The 21,944-nt window shown below is 41.1% G+C and overlaps 1 protein-coding gene across 1 annotated transcript in view; it reads right to left on the bottom strand.

The window, feature by feature from the left end:
* The window catches only part of ADAMTSL1 (ADAMTS like 1), a gene marked incomplete at both ends in the record, with an annotated part of 432,351 nt that extends 427,623 nt beyond the window's left edge, over positions 1 to 4,728 (bottom strand). Inside the window, one exon of the mRNA XM_080637755.1 lies at positions 4,648 to 4,728. Coding sequence (XP_080493881.1) covers positions 4,648 to 4,728 — 81 coding nt within the window. The remainder of the gene's footprint in view (positions 1 to 4,647) is intronic.
* Between the last annotated feature and the right edge of the window lie 17,216 nt (positions 4,729 to 21,944).

The following is a 21,944-nucleotide window of genomic DNA, read 5'->3' as shown; positions in this document are numbered from 1 at the left end:
TGAGTGCAAGGCATTCCTCTTGCTGTATTTTCAACCCTATTTCACAAAGAAACTGAGGACTCTCAACGCTTTCATGAAAGAAAAAGAATCACTGTAAATCCTTTAAATTACATTTTCCCCACACACCTGAAGTCTCAGAAATGGCCCTACAATTTTGCATGAAGCTTCCCTAAAAACATTTGACTGAAGTCAAGTGCCCACCATGGTAAAAAGCTACCTCAAAGTCTTCTCTTCACTATATCTGTAAGTAAACACAACTCTGCAGAAAAGGATAGGGCAGACACAGCTGACCCTAAGCCATCAATGTTACCTTACAGTAAAGAAGGAAAATGGTATCCTGGCCTGCACTGAGCAAAGAGGTTTGCCAGGAGGGTGACGGAAGTGATCCATCCCCTCTACTCAGCACTGGTGAGGACACATCTGGAGTCCTGTGTCCAGTTCTGGGCTTCAAAGTACAAGATAGAGATGCACATACTACAGAAAGTCTAACAAAGGGCCACAAAGACAGTGAGCAGATTGGATCATCTCTCCTACGAAGAAAGACTGAGAGGGACTGCTTAGCCTGAAGAAAAACAGCTTTGGAGGAGTCTTACTTATGTACATAAATACCTGAAGCGAGGGTGCAAAGAAGATGGATCCAGGCTCTTTTCAGTGGTGCCCAGTGACAGGACCAGAGGCAATGAGCGCAGACTGAAACACAGGAGGCCCCTCTGAACATCAGGAAACACTTCTTTCCTATGAGGGTGACTGAGGTCTGGCACAGGTTGCCCAGAGAAATGGTGAAGTCTCCCACCTTGAAGATATTCAAAAACCTCCTGGACATAGTCCTGGGCAACTGGCTCTAGGTGACCCTGCTTGAGCAAGGAGATTGGAAACGATGACTTCCAAAGGTCCCTGCCAACCTCAACTAGTCTGTATTCTGGGATTCTGAGAGGAAGTCTTATTATTAAACAACAGTGTTATGACAGATGGTGATGTAAAATGAATATACCTTCCTGCGGCTTCATGACTTCAGCTGACAATACAACAAAGAACCCATTTTATCTACTACAAAGCTCAAAAGACAGCTCCAACAATTAGAGTAATGTAAGTTTATTTAAACCTTTGACAACAAAGTGAAATTTCTTTGAGCTCACTCAACTTTAACATTGCAGCCATAATTATTTTCATCAGTAAAATTCTGGTCACTATACTAACAAGAATCATAAGAAACACTACAAAATCATTTTGATGGATACAAACTGGTTTTCATCTTGAAACAAGTAAGGGTATGGTGATAGTTTGCTGATCAGTTGAACGATATAAATATACTACTGCTATTCCAGTATTATGTCCTCAGCTCATTTTTTTTCTACCGTGTCATCTAAAATGCTTCCAGAATGAATTATTTTGACCTTCTAACTGTAACATGGTCAGATTTTCAAATACAGGTTTTCTTAGTATTCCTATTTTCAGGAAGATTTGACTGGCTTTGTTTCCAAATTTATGCACTAGAAAGTAAAGTAACAGTCTTCTCTGGAGAGTGGAGCAAAACTCCATGGATTTTAACTTGGTAAGTATTTTGCTAGAGAAAAGGTAAAGGTAGATGCTTGATATAATTTACTATTATGTCACTACATGCAAATATTTTAGAATGAACTATTTCATACACAAAATAACCCCACTCTACTTTCATCCTGTATCACATGTTGTGGACATAAAAAACACTGGCAACCATACTATTTAAATATAAAAATAGAATAGGATATAGCAAATATGAGGCACGAAAGGTCTAGCAGTACATGAAAATTTCGATTTACCAATGCTCTACATTTCCCTACACCTCTTCCAGACCTAAACCTGCTCATATCCATAAAACACACGTGAAAATGCCTGCACTTACCGACAAAGCCCATACATGAAGTCCTCAGCAGAGCTAAAAGCTGAGTCTATAGTAACTATAGTCACTATAGTAACTATTATGTCACAGCACTATTCTAAAAGTCAGTTTAGGTTCTTTTGTTGGGGTGCCTACTATAATCTCTTCCGCATTTTTTAAATTTGCAACAACAGTTTTAGGGAAAAAAAATAAAAAGGAAAATCACTGTCAGAAGAATCATTCTAAGAAGAGAAGTTCCACTAAAATCCAATAAATTGGTTTAGAGACGTGAAGGAGGACAAAATTGTAAAAAATAGTGATGGCCATTCCCTGTCAAAACTATGCAAAAACAAGAAGAAATTTAAATTCCACGGGAACACTGAATTGAGGATGCATAGGATGTCATCCCCAAAAAACTAGCACTTAATTTCAAAATACAGCTTGAAAATAGCACTCAGACCTATAATTATTAATAGATCCTATTTATTACTAATTGAAAGACGCAATTTGGTCTAGTTCCTGAAGGACTTATAAAATAGTAATAACACCACAAGATTTGAAGACTCGGTTTACTTCTCCTCCCAAAAAAAGGCAAAGGGGTTTGTATACTCCTTTTTATCATAATATGATATGGCAGTATCATCCAAATCCTAAATTCATGCTCACAGCACGTGAGAACAATCATTTTTAATCAATATAAAATTTAGATTAATACAATGGAGTGTTACAGAATAACGGTCTTCTTTTTTTAATATCTTCTTTGTGATAAGCACAGATACCTGTGACTTCCTAGTGAAGCATAACTTTAATCCCCACTTAGTCCACTATCTTGCATTACAAATGCTAGAAAAACAACAGGAGGCTTCCCAGATTGATGATGCTCTTGGCCTCAGGAAATAATGTCCAAAAGGACAACTGATTTTATTCACACTATTACTTTGTAAATTTGAGACTAGAGGAAGGAGGCAGTGCCAAACTGCTTTTCAAGAGTAACACTATCTCAATAACTGTAAAATTAAATTCATATAACTAGCATGTAACATGAAAGCCAAAGGAAACTCAACTGCCTCTCTGTCCCAGCTTCAAGGCCACTGCACTGTACTGCATCCCACTCACTCCACAATTTTCAGAAGCAAGCTTCAATGTTCTCTATTTGAGTGTAAAAAAGATGTAAGGAGCTATTTTAAATCCCCACAAAGAGGAGCTGCTTGCAAGAAAGCAGGCAAGCGAGTGCACAGAGCCAGGGTAAGCAGGCACAGAGCTGAGTGCCAGGGGAGATCAACTCTGTCTCAGTCCTGGGAACAGAGCTGGTGGCAGGGTTAAACGATGTGTCAGATGAAGTTTCTATTGCAGGACCACAGCTATCATGTCTCTAGTGGCCTTTATCAGAAACAGATACTAGATCCTATTAGATATTGGTGCCCAAGACACAGCCTGGGCACTCCTGAGGCACACCAGTGATATCAGTTCACCCTGCAGCCTTCTGGCAGCTACTTTTCCAGTGACACAGCCATGATCCAGTCCTGACCACACACATCTACAGGTGCAGGCTGGCTTCACACCTCATCCACCACAGCTCTCCACTGACTGAATTGGAGGTGGTGCAAGAACAGAAGGCAAAGTTACCTAAGATAAAAGTTTCTGTCAAAACTGAGAACTTTATTCAGACTACTAGGCTAACCTGCTAATGGCTGTACAGTTACCACAGAGGTTCAAGGGAGGAGAAGAAAATACATGGTTAGGAGCACAGGAAGAGACCAGAAGTTTCCAATTCAGCAGCAGCCTTAAGTTATATGGAAAATCATGTTTCTGAGTTTATTTCAGGTGACACTGTGCCTTTTTTTTTTTTTTTTAAAGGACATTTTGGTTGGTTTGGGATTTTTGTGTTGGTTTTGTTGTTTGGTGTTTGTTTTTTGGGTTTGGTTTGGTTGGGGGTTTTTTTGAGAGGGTTAATGTCCTAAGTACAAAAATAGTCTTAGCTACAAATGTGCTTTTACTTATTTAAAACTCATCTTCAGAATTCTAAAACAAAAGCAAAAGTGAATGGCTCAGGAGAGCCATGTTCACACTTGCTTTTCTTTAGGGCACATACAAAGCTGAAAGTGAGTTCATTTACTGACTCCAGAGGGCTGACTACGGCATCATCTGAGCTGCTAATTTTCTTCCTTTTTTCTTTTTTTCTTTCTCTTGGCTAGAGTCTGAAATAAAGGTGGGCAATGGCAATTGATGACTAAGCAAAGCAAACTTTTACAGCATGTTAGAGGGTGTAAATTACACCCAAGTGAAATACAGTGACACGGCCCCGCGCAGCGCTCTGCTTTCAGCACGAAACACCCCTCTGAAAAAGGCGGAAGGGGGACTCTCGAAGTTGGTCTGCATCTTGGAGGGCATTCCCCCGCTCGACACTCGGCAAAGCTCAGCAGTGTCCTAACTTTTGCAGTAACGACCCTCCCAACCTTCCTTCCACAGAGCTGTAAAACCAGCCTGGCGCAGCTCCCCGGGGCCGTCCGCTCGGCAAACACAGCTGCCGGCAGAGCCTCCCGCCAGCCCCCGTGCAGGGTAGGGACCGTGGACAGCCGCGGCAGCTACCTGCCGGCTGAGGAGGAGCAGAGCCGGCAGAGCTCCTCCAGCACGGGGACGCGAGCATCCCAGGTCCGCAGGTGCGGAGAGCACCGCCGCGCCCCGCGGAGCTCCCGCCGCCACAAACCCGTTTCCCCGACCCCGAAGCAGCGGAGCCCCAGACCGGCGCTGCCCGCCGGGGAAGCGGGCGAGCCCCCGGACCCACTTACCTGCGCAGCGGCGAGGAGCCCCAGGGCGAGGGCGAGCAAGGAGGCGGCAGTGCTCCGGCGCTGTCCCGCCGCCCCGGCCATCCTGCTCCCGCGGCGCTCCGGCGTGCCGCACCGGGGGCCGCCGGTCCGCGCCTGCCTCACGGTCGCCCCTGTGAGCCTCTGCGAGCGGCGGGGGGTGCGCGGCGCCTCCGGGCCCCGCAGGGCAGGGAGGTGCGCGGGGGCGCGGCCCCCGGCTGCCGGGCGGCGGGGAGGGAGGCGGGGAGCCGCCGCCGCCGGTCCGCCCTGCCCGCCGCCCCGAGGCTCCCTCGCGGCTCGGACGGAGCGGGCACCGTGGGGCGTGCGCGGCGCGCAGGCAGGCGTGGGTCGTGCACAGACGGGCGCACGGCGGGGATCGGGCGCTCAAGCAAGTACCGAGCGCACGGGCAGGGATGGAGCGCGCAGGCGGCGACGGGGTGCACAGGCAGAGGCAGCGTACAGGCAAAGATGCGGTGTTCAGAGAGGAAAGGGCGTGCAGGCAGGCATGGGGCAAACAGGCAGGCGCAGGGCATGCAGGTAGGGATGGGCCTTCCGGGGTGCGGCAGGCAGGGATGGGGCACGCAGGCAGGGATGTTTAAAGCAGGAACGGTGCCGACTGGCAAAGGAAAGGCGCAGTGGCAGGCACAAGGCAGGCAGGCATAGCCAGTCATGCAGGCACAGGGTGTGCAGGTACAAGGACGGGCCCCTTCTCGCCGTGGTGCACTGGCCTGCTTTCTTTCACGTCTTTGCCTGCTAAGCCTACGAGCATTTCTAAGACACATAAGCTGAAATACTGGTGTGCTTTGACACTGGCTGCTCACATCTGCCTGGAGATAAGGGTGCAAATCTAGGGAGCAAACCCACTTCATACAGCATTCTCAGCTGCCTTGAAGTCTTCACTTGAAGGTGCTGGCCAGTACTTGCAACGCCAGTACCTGCAACACCAGTATCTGCTAATAGAACAGTCAAAATGCAAGTTGTGGCAATCAAATGAGGACATCAACTTGGCCAGATTTGTGTTGGCTGCTTGTGAAAGGCTTGTGGAAGCTCCTGTCTCTTTCAAAACCACAAGAAAATGTGCTGTTATGACATACGTTCTTAAAGCTCCCACCACGAGCCTATTCAAATGCTCCCATAATGTCTGGGCACATGTATTTACATACTTGAGTTATCCCTGAAAAATGCACACCTCATTGAAGAGCCAAATAAATCACAGGGGAATCCTAAATAAAACTATATGTTGATGAAGCAGCACGTGCATAGACTAAAGACTGCCACATTTCTCTCCATCCATTATGTGTTTTATCAGCCATTGTGGAGAAAGTTTTTGCTCTGTGCCATGAAGGCATGCTGGGTTTAAAGCTCAGATCTACAAGTGAAATTGTAACAGCTCTTTTACATTGAGATTTATAACCTATTTAATCTGATAACTCTCTACAACCTGTTATTTGTACACAAACACAAATGCTATGGTGAACATTTTAGAAATGCTCTTTCAAGTACAGCTACATAAAGCACAGTAGCTTAAATTGAAAAGTGCTTGCTTATGCAAGTACACCCAGGAATAATCTATGAATATGCATGACAAATGAATTTCTGGAATTTTGGTTTTCTTTCTAAGGATGTATGGTTGGGCTAAGATGCAAACATTGCACAGTTCTTGGTTTTATTAGCATGTAATTATAGAGGTTAAAATTCCTGTATGCATGAAATAGTGTGGTCTGTAATATGCCATAAATGCTTCATGATCCAAGAAACACAATTTGGCTAAACAAAACATGACATCCGATTTGTCAGGAATGAGCTGTTTACAAGTTTCATGTTCAAACTACCCTTATCTTTTGAGGAATGAGGAGGACATTTACTGACATAGAATCATAGAATAGAATCATAGAATAGTTAGGGTTGGAAAGGACCTTAAGCTCATCTAGTTCCAACTCCCCTGCCGTGGGCAGGGACACCTCACACCAAACCATGCCACTCAAGGCCTCATCCAACCTGGCCTTGAACACCACCAGGGATGGAGCATTCACAACTTCCCTGGGCAACCCATTCCAGTGCCTCATCACCCTAACAGTAAAGAACTTCTTCCTTATATCCAATCTAAACTTCCCCTGTTTAAGATTTAATCCGTTACCCCTTGTCCTACCACTACAGTCCCTGATGAAGAGTCTGTCTCCAGGATCCTTATAGGCCCCCTTCAGATACTGGAAGGCTGCTATGAGGTCCCCACACAGCCTTCTCTTCTGCAGGCTCAACAGCCCCAACTTTCTCAGCCTGTCTTCATACGGGAGGTGCTCCAGTCCCCTGATCATCCTCGTGGCCCTCCTCTGGACTTGTTCCAACAGTTCCATGTCTTTCTTATGTTGAGGACACCAGAACTGCACACAATACTCCAAGTGAGGTGTCACGAGAGCAGAGCAGAGGGGCAGGATCACCTCCTTCCACCTGCTGGTCATGCTCCTTTTGATGCAGCCAAGGATACGATTGGCTTTCTGGGCTGCAAGCACACACTGAAGCCGGCTCATGTTCAGCTTCTTATCGACCAGCACTCCCAAGTCCTCCTCTGCTGGGCTGCTCTGAATGTCTTCTCTGCCCAATCTGTGGCTGTGCCTGGGATTGCTTCGACCCAGGTGTAGGACCTTGCACTTGGCATGGTTAAACTTCATAAGGCTGGCATCGGCCCACCTCACAAGCGTGTCAAGGTCCCCCTGGATGGCATCCCTTCCCTCCAGTGTATCAACCTGTCATGGTCTAAACCCAACCACACAGCTCGTTCACTCACTCCGCCCCTTCCTCCCCCCACTCCCAGAGGGACAGGGAGGAGAATCAGAAGAATGTAACTGCCATGGGTTGAGATAAGAACAGTTTAGTAAGTAAAGTATAACACAAATCACTACTGCTACCATCAATAATAATAACGATAAAGGAAACAACAAGGGAAGAGAATACAACACCTCACGACCAGTCGGCCGATACCTTGCTCCCACCCCGCAGCAAACTCCCCTTCCGGGTAACTCCCAGTTTACATCCTGGGCGTGATGTGCTGTGGTATGGAATACCTCTTTGGCTAGTTTGGGTCAGGTGTCCTGTCTCTGCTTCCCTCCGGCTTCCCCTCCTTCCTGGCAGAGCAGGAGACTGAGGAAGTCCTTGGTCAGACTAAACATTACTTAGCAACAACTAAAAACATCGGTGTTATCAGCACTGTTCCCAGGCCAAGAGTCAAAAACACAGCGCTGCACCAGCTACTAAGACGGAGAAAAAAAATGACTGCTGAACCGAACACAACCGAACCACACAGCTTGGTGTCATCGGCAAACTTGCTGAGGGTGCACTCAATACCACTGTCCATGTCACCAACAAAGATGTTGAACAAGACCGGTCCCAACAGCGATCCCTGAGGGACACCACTCGTTAACTGGTCTCCAGCTGGACATTGAGCGATTAACCAGAACTCTTTGTGTGCAGCCATCCACCAGTTCTTTATCTACCAAGTGGTCCATCAACATTTACAACTGTTTGAAGGGCCCAAGGGTTCAAGGTAAAACCACGCTATATGTTAATTGTCAGGAAGTGTTTTACTGACAATCATTACTATTTGTGTTATGAAATCTGTGTTATTAGCATGTAAAATGTAAGATTTCTGTATTCTCACAACGACTTTATAGCTACAGGTGATTTTGCATGACTTATTGGAAGTTAAGGCTTTCAATATCAAGTCGTGCAACACAATATTGTTGTCCAACAGCAGTGTAGCAACAAAGCAGCTGTTTTTCTTACAGTTGTGTCTAGAGTTATGCATTAATGACTGAGGAAAAAAAAAAGAGCTTTCTGTTAGTGTCTTCCCAATTAAATGGATAAGAAGACATCTGGCAATACTATTTTTAACCAGAGAAGAACTAACAGAATATAAAGAAGTATGCTGCTTATTCTTTTGTGAGACTCACAACAACATTGCCAGGCACAAGATGTCAAATCTATACTGCCATCAGCCCAGAGATCTGAGAAGCCTTAGGAAAATTTGAGGTCTTTTAAGATCTAAGAAAAGACCAAGGCTTCATTTGCAGGGAGGGAATGATTATCCTTGTTCAGAAAAAGAGATGGTTTAACAACTTTGAAGTCATTTTTAGCATTAGCTAGAAAAAGGCAAATAATAGGATATGCTTTTCTCCACATTTAGAATGCAGGCAGGGTACACTCTTAGAAAATACAACTTTTTTCTCCCAACAACATTGACTTGGTATTACAAGGTCAGACTGTTTTATGCCTCTTTCTGTTTCGTATATAACTTCATTATTTCCTGAAGAAATGTTGGTGTACTTTTAAAGACTTGCAGATCTAAACTCAGGTAGACCCTCCAAGCAGACATAATAATACATGGTAGGTTGATGTAAAATTAAACATCTGAGGCTTTAGACATCCTACATCATTGTCAGAATTGTTTGGCCAGAATGCTCCTCTGCACTACAATAGTGATGTCCCATCACTCTCAGTACTTCTGCAGAATTAATTCCAGAGTTCCAGGTTTCCTAGCAGCTCAGAAGCTGTGAATGGGGCTGTATTTCCATGTAGAAATTCAGTTTCCACCAAGGTGCTTGCACAGATAGAACTTGCATCAGTGAGCAGCACCTTGTGTTGCAGGTACATAATCCTTTCATAAGGGTAGAAAGTTTCTGTGGTCATTTGGTCTTGCTTAGATGTTGGGGTTCTGAACATGGGAGCCCTCAGATGTCTCACAGGATAGGTAGGCCCTTCATTCCTATACGTCACCTGCTGCTCAATGTAGGCAGTGAAGAGCCCCAGTACTTTTAAAAGAATATAGAAAGCGTGTGTATAAGATTTCCCTTCTTTTCTTCCACTGCTTGCCACTGAGACAGTGATTCTCAGCTTGTTTGACAGTTCCCATTCTATAGATAGAGTTAGCTCAGGTACAGGGTGGATGAAGTACATTGTGTGAGTAAGTATCTTCAGGTTTTCCTTCTGCATTTTTAACTACAGATTATTCAAAATCAGTAATAACTAGCAAACATGATTTTTCTTTATAGTTAATATCTGGCATGACTTCGACTGTGACTTGACTTTGCCATGACATCTAAAAATGTGCCTTACTACTAACAATAAGAAGAGTGAAGCAGATTATCTACAGCTCACAGTTCACAACTCTCTTCTCATCTCTTTTCTCTCCTCTCCTCCTTTCTCCTTTCTTCTCCTTTCCTCTGCTCTCTATTCTTCCTTTGCCATTTCCTATTTCCTAAAACAAACAAAGCTAGCATTTGGTTGGCTCTGTGCATGCATAAATCAGATTTCACCTGTTGGCATCTGAGCAGGTGATAACTTTTTAACTCTAGCTGTTCTCCTTCTCATTCTGATTTGTCTTTGGAGAAACTAGACCAGCAAACACCGAATTATTCCAGAGGTGGTCTTTCAGAGTCCTCAGAATCAGGGCTCTTCAGAATCTGTTTCAGTGTAACAAAATACAGAGAATTAGTAAAAAAAGTCACAAAAATTCAGCAATCAGCATAGAAAAATAACAAAGAATTCATATGTAAATTTAAATGTTAAAACTACTTTGCATGAAAAGCACAGTACAGTAGTAGAAACTTACCAGTGGGTTTATCTTTCTATATTCAAAATTTATTGGAAGTAGTTCAGAGGTAGAGAAGCCAGACTGAACTGACTAATTGGGTGAAATGTTTAAGTGTGTGGAACACTTACATCTTTTGATTTCGTCTTGTTCAAAACTCAGAATGTGGCAGCATTTGTTTTTCTTAACTTACAAAAAATTGCTTCATGAACTGTTAAGAAGTTAAACAATGCAGCACAACTTCAGGACTTCTTTTAAGGGGAGGTGAGTATTTTGGATACTTGCTTGTTTCATGGAAGAAAACCTGTTCTTCATATAAGAGCTCCCAGCAGAGACTGCATCTAAAACTCTTAACATTCCAAAGTATAATAACACATAAAACTCTGTTGGGTGAGGCTTTCTGGGCGAGGCTTAGCTAGCTATACAAGATCTAGGATTAATAACAATAAAAAGTTGTTGAAATTGTCATAGAGTGTTTAAAGACTTTCTCAAATCACATCTGCTGTTCCCCATGGATATGCAGGAGATACTTAAAATACTAAGATATGTAACATTTGTGGAAGAGGCAGACTGATGCAGAAGTTATTTCTGATTCCCTTAGCACCTCATCTGTAGTTTAGAAGCCTCTATACTTGCGATGGTATCAGGAAACTGTCACATATAATGTACCGAATTTAGTCTCAGACTACATTTAGTAGGACTATGATTTTTCAAGGCTCTATCCTTTTCTTTTAAGACGTTTCCTTTTCCAAATAAGGAAGTCCCAGAAATGGAAGGCAACCATGCTGCCAAAAGATGTGGTCATGTCTACGGTGAGAAGTGCATCAATTCAGGGCAGTTCCAGGACTGCCTCCTCCAGCAGTTCTTCATCATCATTCAGGGAAAAGGGATGACAATAGTGAGGAAAAAAAAAATAAATAAATGCAACTCCCTTGACTTGTGAACGTAGTCTGTGATGTCAGACAGCATATAAACCAAACTAGTGGACAGAATCCAGCAGGCCTCAAATACTGCTTGTATCCTTGCTGGTATCCTTTTATACAGAGCAAGGTAGCTCCATCCCAGGAAACTGCTGCATTTCAGGGAAGGAAGCCTCTCCCAGATCTATTTAAAATTTGTTATCTGTTAGGATGAATCCCATTCTTCACCCTGCACCTGCAGTCCTTGGTTTCCTCACAAGTGGAGGAAAGTTTTGCTGGAGCAAATCTGTCACCTCCTTCCTCTTCCTCAACTCTTCTCAAGTGATTTAATCACTCAGAAAAGGGGATAGGAGCAGAATACAGTCATCAGCATTTGAATATGCCATATAAGGAGCTGTGGAAAAAGACATGAATCTTTTTGACCTGTAAACGACCATTTGTGGTGTGGACTTCAGTATTTTAGTACAGTACATTTACCCCTTACTGGAAGACGCATTGTCATGGGAAACGTCAGTTGATATAGGAGCTGTCAGGCAGTTACACACTCCAGCCCCAGAAACCATTTTCTGCTGCAGTGGAATGGCACTCTCTGGCATGGCTGAAGTATTTGTTTGTATATTTTGTTGCCTTTTTTCCTTCATTAAAACATCATGCTAGCATAGAAACAGGGCAATTTTTGTTACTTTTGTGTACTTCTAGCATGCCCAGAAAATTCTTTCCTGAGTTTTGGTATTTATTCCAAAACAAATAATGGCAATTCTTACATTATGTCATAATATTCTAGCAATAAAACTTTTGGAGTTTATTAAGTATTTCTTATTAGTCTTATCTGATAATAAAAATAAGCAGTCTTATTTGCCTCCTAAGGAACTTTTCAGTGCTCTGACCTTTGCTCATGATGCTCTCACCCTTAATGAGTTTATTCGTAAAAAAAAAAAGAGGCTTTCTTCCTCTAAACTAGGTTGTCATCCACAGACCTCTTCTGCAGTACCAAACATGCCAGTGGCTCCTATTAACCTGCTTCTTTGTGCCTGTTTTAGAGCAAAACCCAGTCTTTTGTGACATACAATCTGACAGCTGGATTTAAAACAGCAGGTGATGAAAATGCAAGAAAGAAACACCTAAGCCCTTTGAATTCCCAAGGCTTGATTAAAAAAAAAATAAAATTCCTTAAGCAATTTCATACAATTGTTTCATTTGCACTGTTCAGATGCTGCTAAATTGCCATCTGATTATCTTTCCAAAGCACTGTGTTACTAAGTTTTAGTACAGCATCTATTGTTTTACTTGTATCCAAATCTGATCCCTAGTTCCTGCATCACTTCAAACATTTACTTCTCCAGGCCAAGAACATGTCTGCGCTATTGTCATTCAGTGTTTGGTACAGAGCATCAAACATATTGTAGTCAGCAGGTTGAGTGGACAACACTGTCACTGTAATTCTCGGCATGAAACGCTAGCTATTTCACATGAGGTGGTAAACTGCAGGTTGGATCCACATGCCACTTCTACTGTGTCAACTTGAAAGCTATCAACCTGAAGCAATTCTGTATATAAAGATCTGATTGAAGACTTTATTTTCACAGATTTAAAGGCAAAAGACACCTATGCTGACTTACTTAATAAAATAGGCCATAGGACTTCCTGAACTGAAGTGAGCTACGGCCTTACCAATTTTCTCCTCTGACAAACTTACTTAAGTACATTTGATGCCCCAAGTCTTTTATCAATCATTCATTTGGCTTTTCTAAAAGCCTTCTCTAGTTTAGCATCCTGCGTGAGTTATGGATGTAAGAAAATGATCAGCAATACTTGCATCTGTGATAGGCACTGGTAATACCAGGTATTTACCACTAGTTAGTCTTCATGTTTTACACATCCATTGGTTGCATCAAACCAGTGTATTACTATATCATTGACTTATACCATCAGCTATAACTTACAAATCTTTTCCAGGGTGCCTTTTTCCTACATAGTTTTCTATGCAATAATATGAGTTGTGTTTCTTTGGAGTTACAGGTAGGAACACATTCGATTTAAAAAAATATACACAGTCCATTTCTACCTACCCTGCGTAGCAAAAAGTCCAAGTCATTCTCTGTTCCTCAGAATGATCACTCTAGTCTTGTATAAATCAAATCAGTATAATCCCTAGCATTTTGGGGTTATCTGCATGCTTTTATTGAATTGTCAAGTTCCTCCCTTACATATTGACTTTGGTACACACAGCAGCAGATGTTTTTGAAGGCTTGTTCCTCTTTTCATCCTTCCTTCTCTGCAGAAGATGGATAAATCTTTCACAAAGCAGAACTGTTTATCTTATTTCTTGTCAGCTCTTTATAGCTATAATCTGGTTTCATCAGATTACAGCACAGATTTTTTTCAAGAAGATAACTTAAATATTTTTCCTTTTGCATCCTCCAAAAATCCCATAAGTTATTTGTAAGCTGTAAGGTATTCTGTGCACCATTGTCTTTTGACAGAGTTACTGAAAACCAAAATGCTTTAGTGATATAAACCATCAAGTTTCAGCATTGATTATTTTTTCATTTTATTCTAACTTGCTCTCTCCCCAGACTGAACTCACTTTTATACATCAGTCTGACATATGGGGGAGCAGACCACCCATAATTCTTCAAGTTAAAAGGCCACATAAACAGTCCATGGACTTGAAAATTGGTCTCATAAGAACTTGAATATTCGTTCCTGCCAGAACAATTTGACGTTACATTACGTTTGATCAGGAGTTGAGTGAAAGCAGAATCAGGCCCAAAATCTTTGATTAGCCTAGACTGTCTATGTGGAAGGAAAGGAACTGCTGTATGGAAAAAATGCCAGCATAGAATATCTTCTTTTAACCTAACATATACAGTGTATGCATAGTAAAAACATTTACATTTACCAGTGGCATGCACAGATAACCAAAGTACTTTTCTCCTTCCTAGTAGTGGTGAGAGAATAACCCATGTGCTCATCAAGATCAAGCAACCTGAAAAGTTTACGCAGCCTTAACTCTGTTCTCCTTTGGCACCAAGAAACACGTCACATCTCAGTGTTAAAGTGCAATGGTAAAATAAAATAGAAATTCTGCTACCACTTCATGCTCTGTACAAAATGGAAGCATTAGCCAAAAATGATGCACATTACATCCTGACAGTTTGAAGTATAACATTATGAAATTCAGCAGGTGTATATGGAACTTGTTGGAACAATGTGTGGAAAAAATTGTTCTCTCCTCTTCAGAGTAACAGCAGTAACTCTGCACCAGTGATCTGGAGATGATTCAGTGAAGAACAAGCTCTGAACCAGGCATTTGGTCAGCACCTTAGCCATAAAGGAAATGTACATGTTTTTCTACTGAATGATCCTCCTTTATCTGATATTTTGTTTCATGAAAATGTAATTCAAGTATGAAGTATGTTTTATCACAGTTTAACAGCTCACCTTTCTTTGCTTTAGGACAGCTGTTTCTTTTGGATTGCAAAAGCAAGGATCCTCCCATTTAGGAAGAGTCAGCAAATAACAGTCAGATGGCATTTGAACAGACTATCACTGCAGTTATATCAGGTTTTGCAGAGCATTGACATAAATGGGGACAGGAATCCAGCAACTGGTAGAACTGAACAGAAATGTGTGTCAGACAGAAAACAAATAAGAAATAAGACAAATGTTAAGAGATTAAGCCCTTGGCCCTAGAAGCCTATTGATAAGCTGTGGATCTAATGTAGTCTTCTGAAATACCATTTCATAAGTCAGAGAAGTTCAGTCCTACTGGTGGGGAAGTAATCAGAGCCTTACAAGAAAGCTAGCAATACCTTTTTATCTGAGATGTAAAAAGTCATGTCTAACTGTTGTGAGTCCTAGCAAGTGTTTGGGGGGGGGGGGTTTGTGTATATCCTTGTAAATCTCTTACCGTGCTTCATTCCATTTTACCACAGGCTAAAACTCATTATAAAACCCCAGACAACATTTTTATTTAAAGACTTTCATTCATCTTGCGATACTCTGGGAGCATGTCTCAGGACTGTATCAACAATAATTTTCCTCTTCATGCTCCCTTACAAAGTTTTCAAAGTAGAACTCTTATGAGATGAAAAAATGTAAGTTCTGAAAATGGAAAGATGAACATATTACAGCCACAAGATGTCACTGAGGCTAAAAAATCACTGGGAGGCAAAGTGGACTAGAAATATTGCAAGGAAAAAAACTGTAGTTCTGAAACATAGTGTACAACTACGTGATGAGGACTAGGCAAAAACATGCACTGTCTTGACACACAGTTGACTAAACTCTAGCATGCATGGCTGCAGTCTAACACTGAGATGGAGCCTTAACCAAACAGGCTCCTGGTTTCGCCAAGAATGGCAGCTCCTACACAAATTGTTAAAAACAAGGAGCAGGAAAGATGATCTCAGCAATAGCTTTTCCTAGGTCTCTGCAGATTTGTATTCCAGAAACTCTGGAGACTAACTCCTGCCCTGGAGGAAGCATACATGGACCAGGCTTCTCCCTTCTCTGCTACAGGAGTCCTGTCAGTCAGGATGAGTTCTGACAGTATGAAGGAAGGCGAGAACTTACCTTCCAGTCCTACTTATGCCTTTTGTGAAACAGCATTGAAGATACCCATGCACAGCATCTGAACAGTCTTCACTGATTTCAGTACTCTGCAGTCTGCTCTGTAACACACCGCGAACTCCCCAGGGGATCAACAGTGCCTCTCTAAACTGCAGAGCCTGCTGCTTTCACGAGTACTACAGAACTAGACTCCTAGCTGCATGTATAAAAGCTTCACAAACTTTTTCTTTTCTTGACCAGGAAAAAAAAAAAAAAAGATGTTTCTAGAGTAAAAAGTGAAGGGGAGAACATGAGAAATACACAACCCAATAAAGCTTTTGGCTACTACATGTTATCAAACTGGATTTTTTAGTAAAGACAAAAAGCTACTAGTAGCCAAATCTGATTAGTGACTTAGCATCTTGTATTAATGCTTAACTAAATTTTATGTCTTTAAATAAACCCGTCAAGCTTTGGGAAAGCCAATGCATTACAAAATCTATGAGAAGTAAAACATTCATATTAAAAAAAAAACAAAAACCCTCCAGTGTTTCTGGTAAATACATCCTGGTTACCTTGGCACAAATCACAGCTGACTAGAGGCTAAAATCATGCTTCCAAAAACTCCAAGATCTTAGTGATTTGCATTCAGTTTTAGTGGATCTGAACGTAGGTGCTAGTGTTTGTTGTATTCTCTATCAAAATAGAAACCCAAATCACCCAGTTTAGGGAGGGTATGGGTTTAGAGCTGCATTTTTCAGCTTCTGCCCTTTTTTTCAGCTTTCAGTGAAAAAAAATGAGACAAAGAATAACTAACTATAAGAAATCTTCACACATCACTAATAAAATAAAATTGCTGCCAGTTTACAGAGCTCTATTTTAAGCCAAAGGATTCAGATTACAAAAGCTCTCTCTGCCACTCTTTAACAGTCTCAACAAAAATGCCAAGGAATCAGTACACTAAGCAGCAGTAGTGTATTCCTCTTTCATTCCCTTCCAGGCCAAGGTGAAAATAGGTTGTAGGGCACCATGGCACCACCTATTCTCAATCTGCAGATTGTGACATATCATATTCCACAAACACAGACATCTGAACATCCTTTAAAACAGTCGTGCATAAGAGCATAGGTGTGACCTATGCCAACTCGTTTGCTCACTGAAAATAAAAAGTCTGAAGAACAACACTGTCAAGAACACTCAAATGAAGGAACATTCCTGCTTTCATTGAAGCAAATACGCAATGATCTAATGCTGCAGAAAATCATATTGCAAAATGGAAATCCCTTATTTTGTTACATAAAATATTTACTTAATGATCTGTATGTATGTTTTGAATACTGCTTCACAGAAGAATTAAAAACTGCCTTTGAACCTGTTCAAAATTTCAAATAAATATAAATTGATTTGATAGACTTTAAAGAAATCCAATAATTACAACTTATCTCCTTCCTCTGGGGTAGTATCTACACAGATATCTACTCCTTTGTCATGCCTGTCTGGAGAACAGAAGCGCAGATAGAGTTGGGCTGCACCATAGATCCATTGACAGTTTCTTAAAGGAGAGTTTTAAGCAGTTCTTCACTAGAAGTTACAGAAGTGTCATCATCATGCATTCTACATGCCATTCATTCTTTTAAGTAATAACAGAACGTGTTACCAAATACTAAAAAGCTGTTACATACTATAACGCTGAGCTGTTTTGTTGGTTTTGGTTTGATTTGTTTATATAGCAGTAAATTGCTTTCTAATTCGGCCTGTAAAGCATGGATACTGCTAGTATTCAGTTTTGCATAAGAAATACCTTCTGCTGGAGAAAGTAGCCTTTTGCCTCTTGATTAAGATCATTTGTTCATAGTGCTAGTCTCTTTAATGTCAATCAATGACAGTTGCATTTAGAAAGCAAGCTTTTTCAAGAGCTGGAATTGGCCAATGCTTTGCATTTTCCTATTCACAAATATGCCATATAGAAATCTGCAATTTTGTGTGCAAAGATATATATAAAAGCCATGGACAGCATACTGACACATGCAATGGCTCTACAAAAGTTATGCTGTAAAATTGTGCATCAGCACATGATATACATCTTTGTATGTGAATACATTGGTAGGTAATTAAACTGGATACTGAAGTGTATTTGCAAAATTCTGTTAGCCTTGCAAATTAAAATTGTTTCATAGAAAATTTACCCCATAGAATTTACATTTAATCACAAAAGCTAACATGCGCTTAAAATGACTGCTTCACAATTCACTACAATGGAACGGTCATCCAACTTCAATGAATTCCATATTTTATTGGTGGGGAGATGAGAGCAGAGTTTGCTGGGAAGGTTAATATAAAAAGATAAGGAGTCTTTGTGGTTCTACTTGTCTGTGCAGCATTCTATGCTTTCCTAAGAAGAGCTACAAATATTGCAAAAGGTACATAACTTCTTCCTGAACTGATCTTTTCAGGGCTAAGTCAAAGTTAGCATTCAGGCTGAATGAATCAAGAAAGTCATATTTTATTTTATTGCCAAGCAATATTAGCTTCAAAATATATTAAAAGCTTACAGCCCATCAGTCTAAATAAGAACAATTTGAAAGCATCAGTTGTCTTTTCCTCTTTGTGCTTTATGAGTGATGGCTAACTTACTTGCCAGAAACTGTATTTTTTACAGGAAAGGAACAAAGAGAGTCTTACGTGTTTGGGCTGTATTAGGTGTCACATATTCACTAATATTCATTTGATATGCCCAGGAATTTGAATTCTTACAGGAAAAAAAAAAAAAAAAAAAACCAAAAATCCAATAGTAAAAAACGAGAAAGAAAGGGAAAAAAGCATTTTTTTTCTCTTTTGATGATTTTTTCATCTCCTGTTTATTCCTGACGAGTTTTCCAGATACAACTCAAATGCAGATCACACAATTTCAAACTATCACTGCAGGAGTCTGTTCTAGTTAATTTTGATTCAAAGCTAGTCTTGTGGGGGGAGAAAAAAGACTATAGATATAATAGTTAAATCTAATAGTTTTTGTCATTTACTATTCAACACTTTCACTTCAGGAAAGCATAAAATATTTCACCACTGGTGAAGCTAAACTATTCTAATACAATACTCTGACTTTAGACGACTCTTCTGAAACATCAGAGGACCATGTTTAAATCTATCCAGCATGGAATAGATTAGCAATTCACAGCTGCACGGTAGGTAATTTTTAAAACCATTTGGGACAGCTTTAAGAGAATAGTGTCTACTATTACAAAAAAGTTTAATATGAACCATCTCTCATAATCTTAGAAGAGACTAAGTAGGAACAGAGGCCAAGATGTGCTGTTTTGAGGATGCTAGTGCATGAATATCAGGTTTGGTTTAAGAACTATATGGTTGTATGTAGCGTTTCTACCCTTTCTTCTGTGGATGTGATACCTTCCAGTGTTGTTGAAGTGGAATCTGCCATGAACGGTATTCAGTATTCTTAAGTCTGGCTGTTCATATTACAATGAGGAAAATCACTTGCCCTAATAAGTTAATAACCTGTCTTCAAAATAAGCAGAAAAAGAGCAGGTAGTTAAGACAAACAGTGACTTGTCAATAATCAGATGCTGTAAAAATAAAATTTGAAAAGCACATTTATATGGACCAAAACCAAAATGTTGTTGTAGGCACTGTTCTTCCATTAGTAATTTTCAACATGCTTTGCAAACCAAAGTATCCAAAGATCCCTGTTTTACAGATTGGGAAAGAAAGGCACACGAAGATATGATAATGTGCCTGTGAGTTAGAAACTGTCACAAACAGTAAGGTTAGGGGATATAAACACCAGCAGTGTAAAATGGAGCACTGCTACCTATAAGACCAGATCCTGTCTGTTTCAAAGCTTTCATTCCAGTAACACTACAGTAGTTTTACCCTGGATTCTATTTTTAAAAGATTGGAGCAGTGGTTTCAGAATATAATAAACTAGTCAAATTTTTCTGGAAAAAAAAAAAAAGAAAAATAGAATCACATTGTGTCTCACCTGTGCTATGCATTCTTACAACGTATAAGCACATTTTCTCAGATAAATAATTCTTTGATAATGAGTAGTCAAATGGGACTGGAACTACCTTAATCTAAGGTACACCTAACATTTCATTACATATTTGCGATACAGAAAGGCAGAACCTAGTCAAAATGAAGACCTGTGATACATAATGATACATAATGATCATTCAGATATGACTCTCCCCCTTATAGTCCCACTGTAGTAAGTAATTCGTAGAGGTCACAATGAAGAGCTAACTTCATTACCCAAAGAGGTGACTGCTGCACTTCTACTGAAGGCTACTATGTATTATGCTCAAGTTTACAGCCATTTTAGGAGCTCTATGACAAGAGAGATGTTCTTGTTGTAAGAGGCTCTGTAGGGCATTTTCTATAATATATATGGCATTTACCCTACCTTAGATGGGATTCTAAATTCACATATATCAAACTACTTGAATGGATAAAACCAGGTTTTGTTGTTTGCTTTCTCTAGTAAAGAGTGATCATTTTCATGTCTAGCTTTTTGGCCAAAGAATGTATGTTTTGTGGGCAGTAAGTAGTGTTTCCTTAATCCCTTGAAAAAGACTCACTGCTGATTTAAAGATATATGTAATTTTACAGTTTCCCATGAGAATTTTTGTGTAACTACCTCATTTTCTGGATTTTAGAGTCCCAAAGTAGTACCCTTTCCCCACAATCTATCTTATGAGCAAGTGTTGTATAACAGATAAAAATTCAAGGCAGAATGGAGCAGCAGCAAGACTGATTCTGCTGAAAACGTTTTTACCAATTCCAATAATTTGTTCCAAGCTAAACTACGCCTGTCCTTAGAGACAGCAAAACTAGAACAAACCACTTAGTTAATTTATAGTAGTTAAAGCAGAAAGGACACAGAAGACAACCCATGCAGGGCTCAGATACACATGTGGTGAACCTTGCAGTACAGCTTTTTGTATTGTACCTGCTGTAGGATTATGCAAGATCTGAAGTCCCTCATGTTTAAGGAACAAAATCTCATAGAATAGACTACCTCTTTATCTTGCTCACAAAATACTGTATTTTGATCTCCCAACCACAACCATCATATTTGTTGGAAGCAATGAGTGGCTTGCTTACAAATTAAATTTAGGAAGGGACAAGAAAGATGATAAACTAGAGATAGCAGAGACCATTACAGTTATTTGTAAAAGAAGTTGTACGTTATTCAGCCTAAGAACTCTTCCTCTGTATTCAATACCAGCTTTAATCTTAAATTGTGTATTACATAAGATATCTTAAACTAATACTTAATCAAATACGTTCCTAGTATTTACATTTTTATATGTAGTTGCCTTAATGCCCATTATGCATAATTCTATTAGGACAGATGTAGTTTGAGGTTTTGGCTAGTGATTGAAAAGCACTCAATAAATGTATCTAAACTAAGGAATAATGTTCCTAGGTCCGTGCACATACTGTGGCCACTTCCCAGCTGTTGCTAAAGCCAGCATGTGTGTTGTCATCCTGCTCATTTCCCTCAAAAAGAAGACTGCAGGGGCAGGCAAAGATGGGGTTCCAGAGACTCAGGGCAACAGAATCCTGGAGCACACCACCCTTGCAGGAATAGGAATAGGAATAGGAATGGACAGAAACAAAGGAGGAGAGAAGGGGGGGGGGAGGAGTGGGGGAGAGAGGGGGCAGTTAGGAGGGGAGGGGAGGGGAGGGGAGGGGAGGGGAGGGGAGGGGAGAGGAGAGGAGAGGAGAGGAGAGGAGAGGAGAGGAGAGGAGAGGAGAGGAGAGGAGAGGAGAGGAGAGGAGAGGAGAGGAGAGGAGAGGAGAGGAGAGGAGAGGAGAGGAGAGGAGAGGAGAGGAGAGGAGAGGAGAGGAGAGGGGAAAGGAAAGGGGAAAGGGGAAAGGGGAAAGGGGAAAGGGGAAAGGGGAAAGGAAAGGGGAAAGGAAAGGGGAAAGGAAAGGGGAAAGGAAAGGAAAGGAAAGGGGAAAGGAAAGGAAAGGGGAAAGGAAAGGGGAAGGGAAAGGAAAGGAAAGGAGAAAGGAAAGGGGAAAGGAAAGGGGAAAGGAAAGGGGAAAGGAAAGGAGGGAGGGAAAGGAAGGGGGGAAAGGAAGGGGGGAAAGGAAGGAAAAGGAGGGAGGAAGGAAATGAAGAAAGGGAAGAAAAAGAAGGAAAGGAAAGGAGGGAGGGGGGAAGGGAGGGAGAAAGGAAGGAAGGGAGGAAGGAG

The sequence above is a fragment of the Psittacula echo genome (assembly GCF_963264785.1).
Source record: "Psittacula echo genome assembly, chromosome: Z".
Classification (NCBI taxonomy): domain Eukaryota; kingdom Metazoa; phylum Chordata; class Aves; order Psittaciformes; family Psittacidae; genus Psittacula; species Psittacula echo.
The sequence above is the reverse complement of the archived record's forward strand: the minus strand, read 5'-3'. Positions and strand labels throughout refer to the sequence as shown.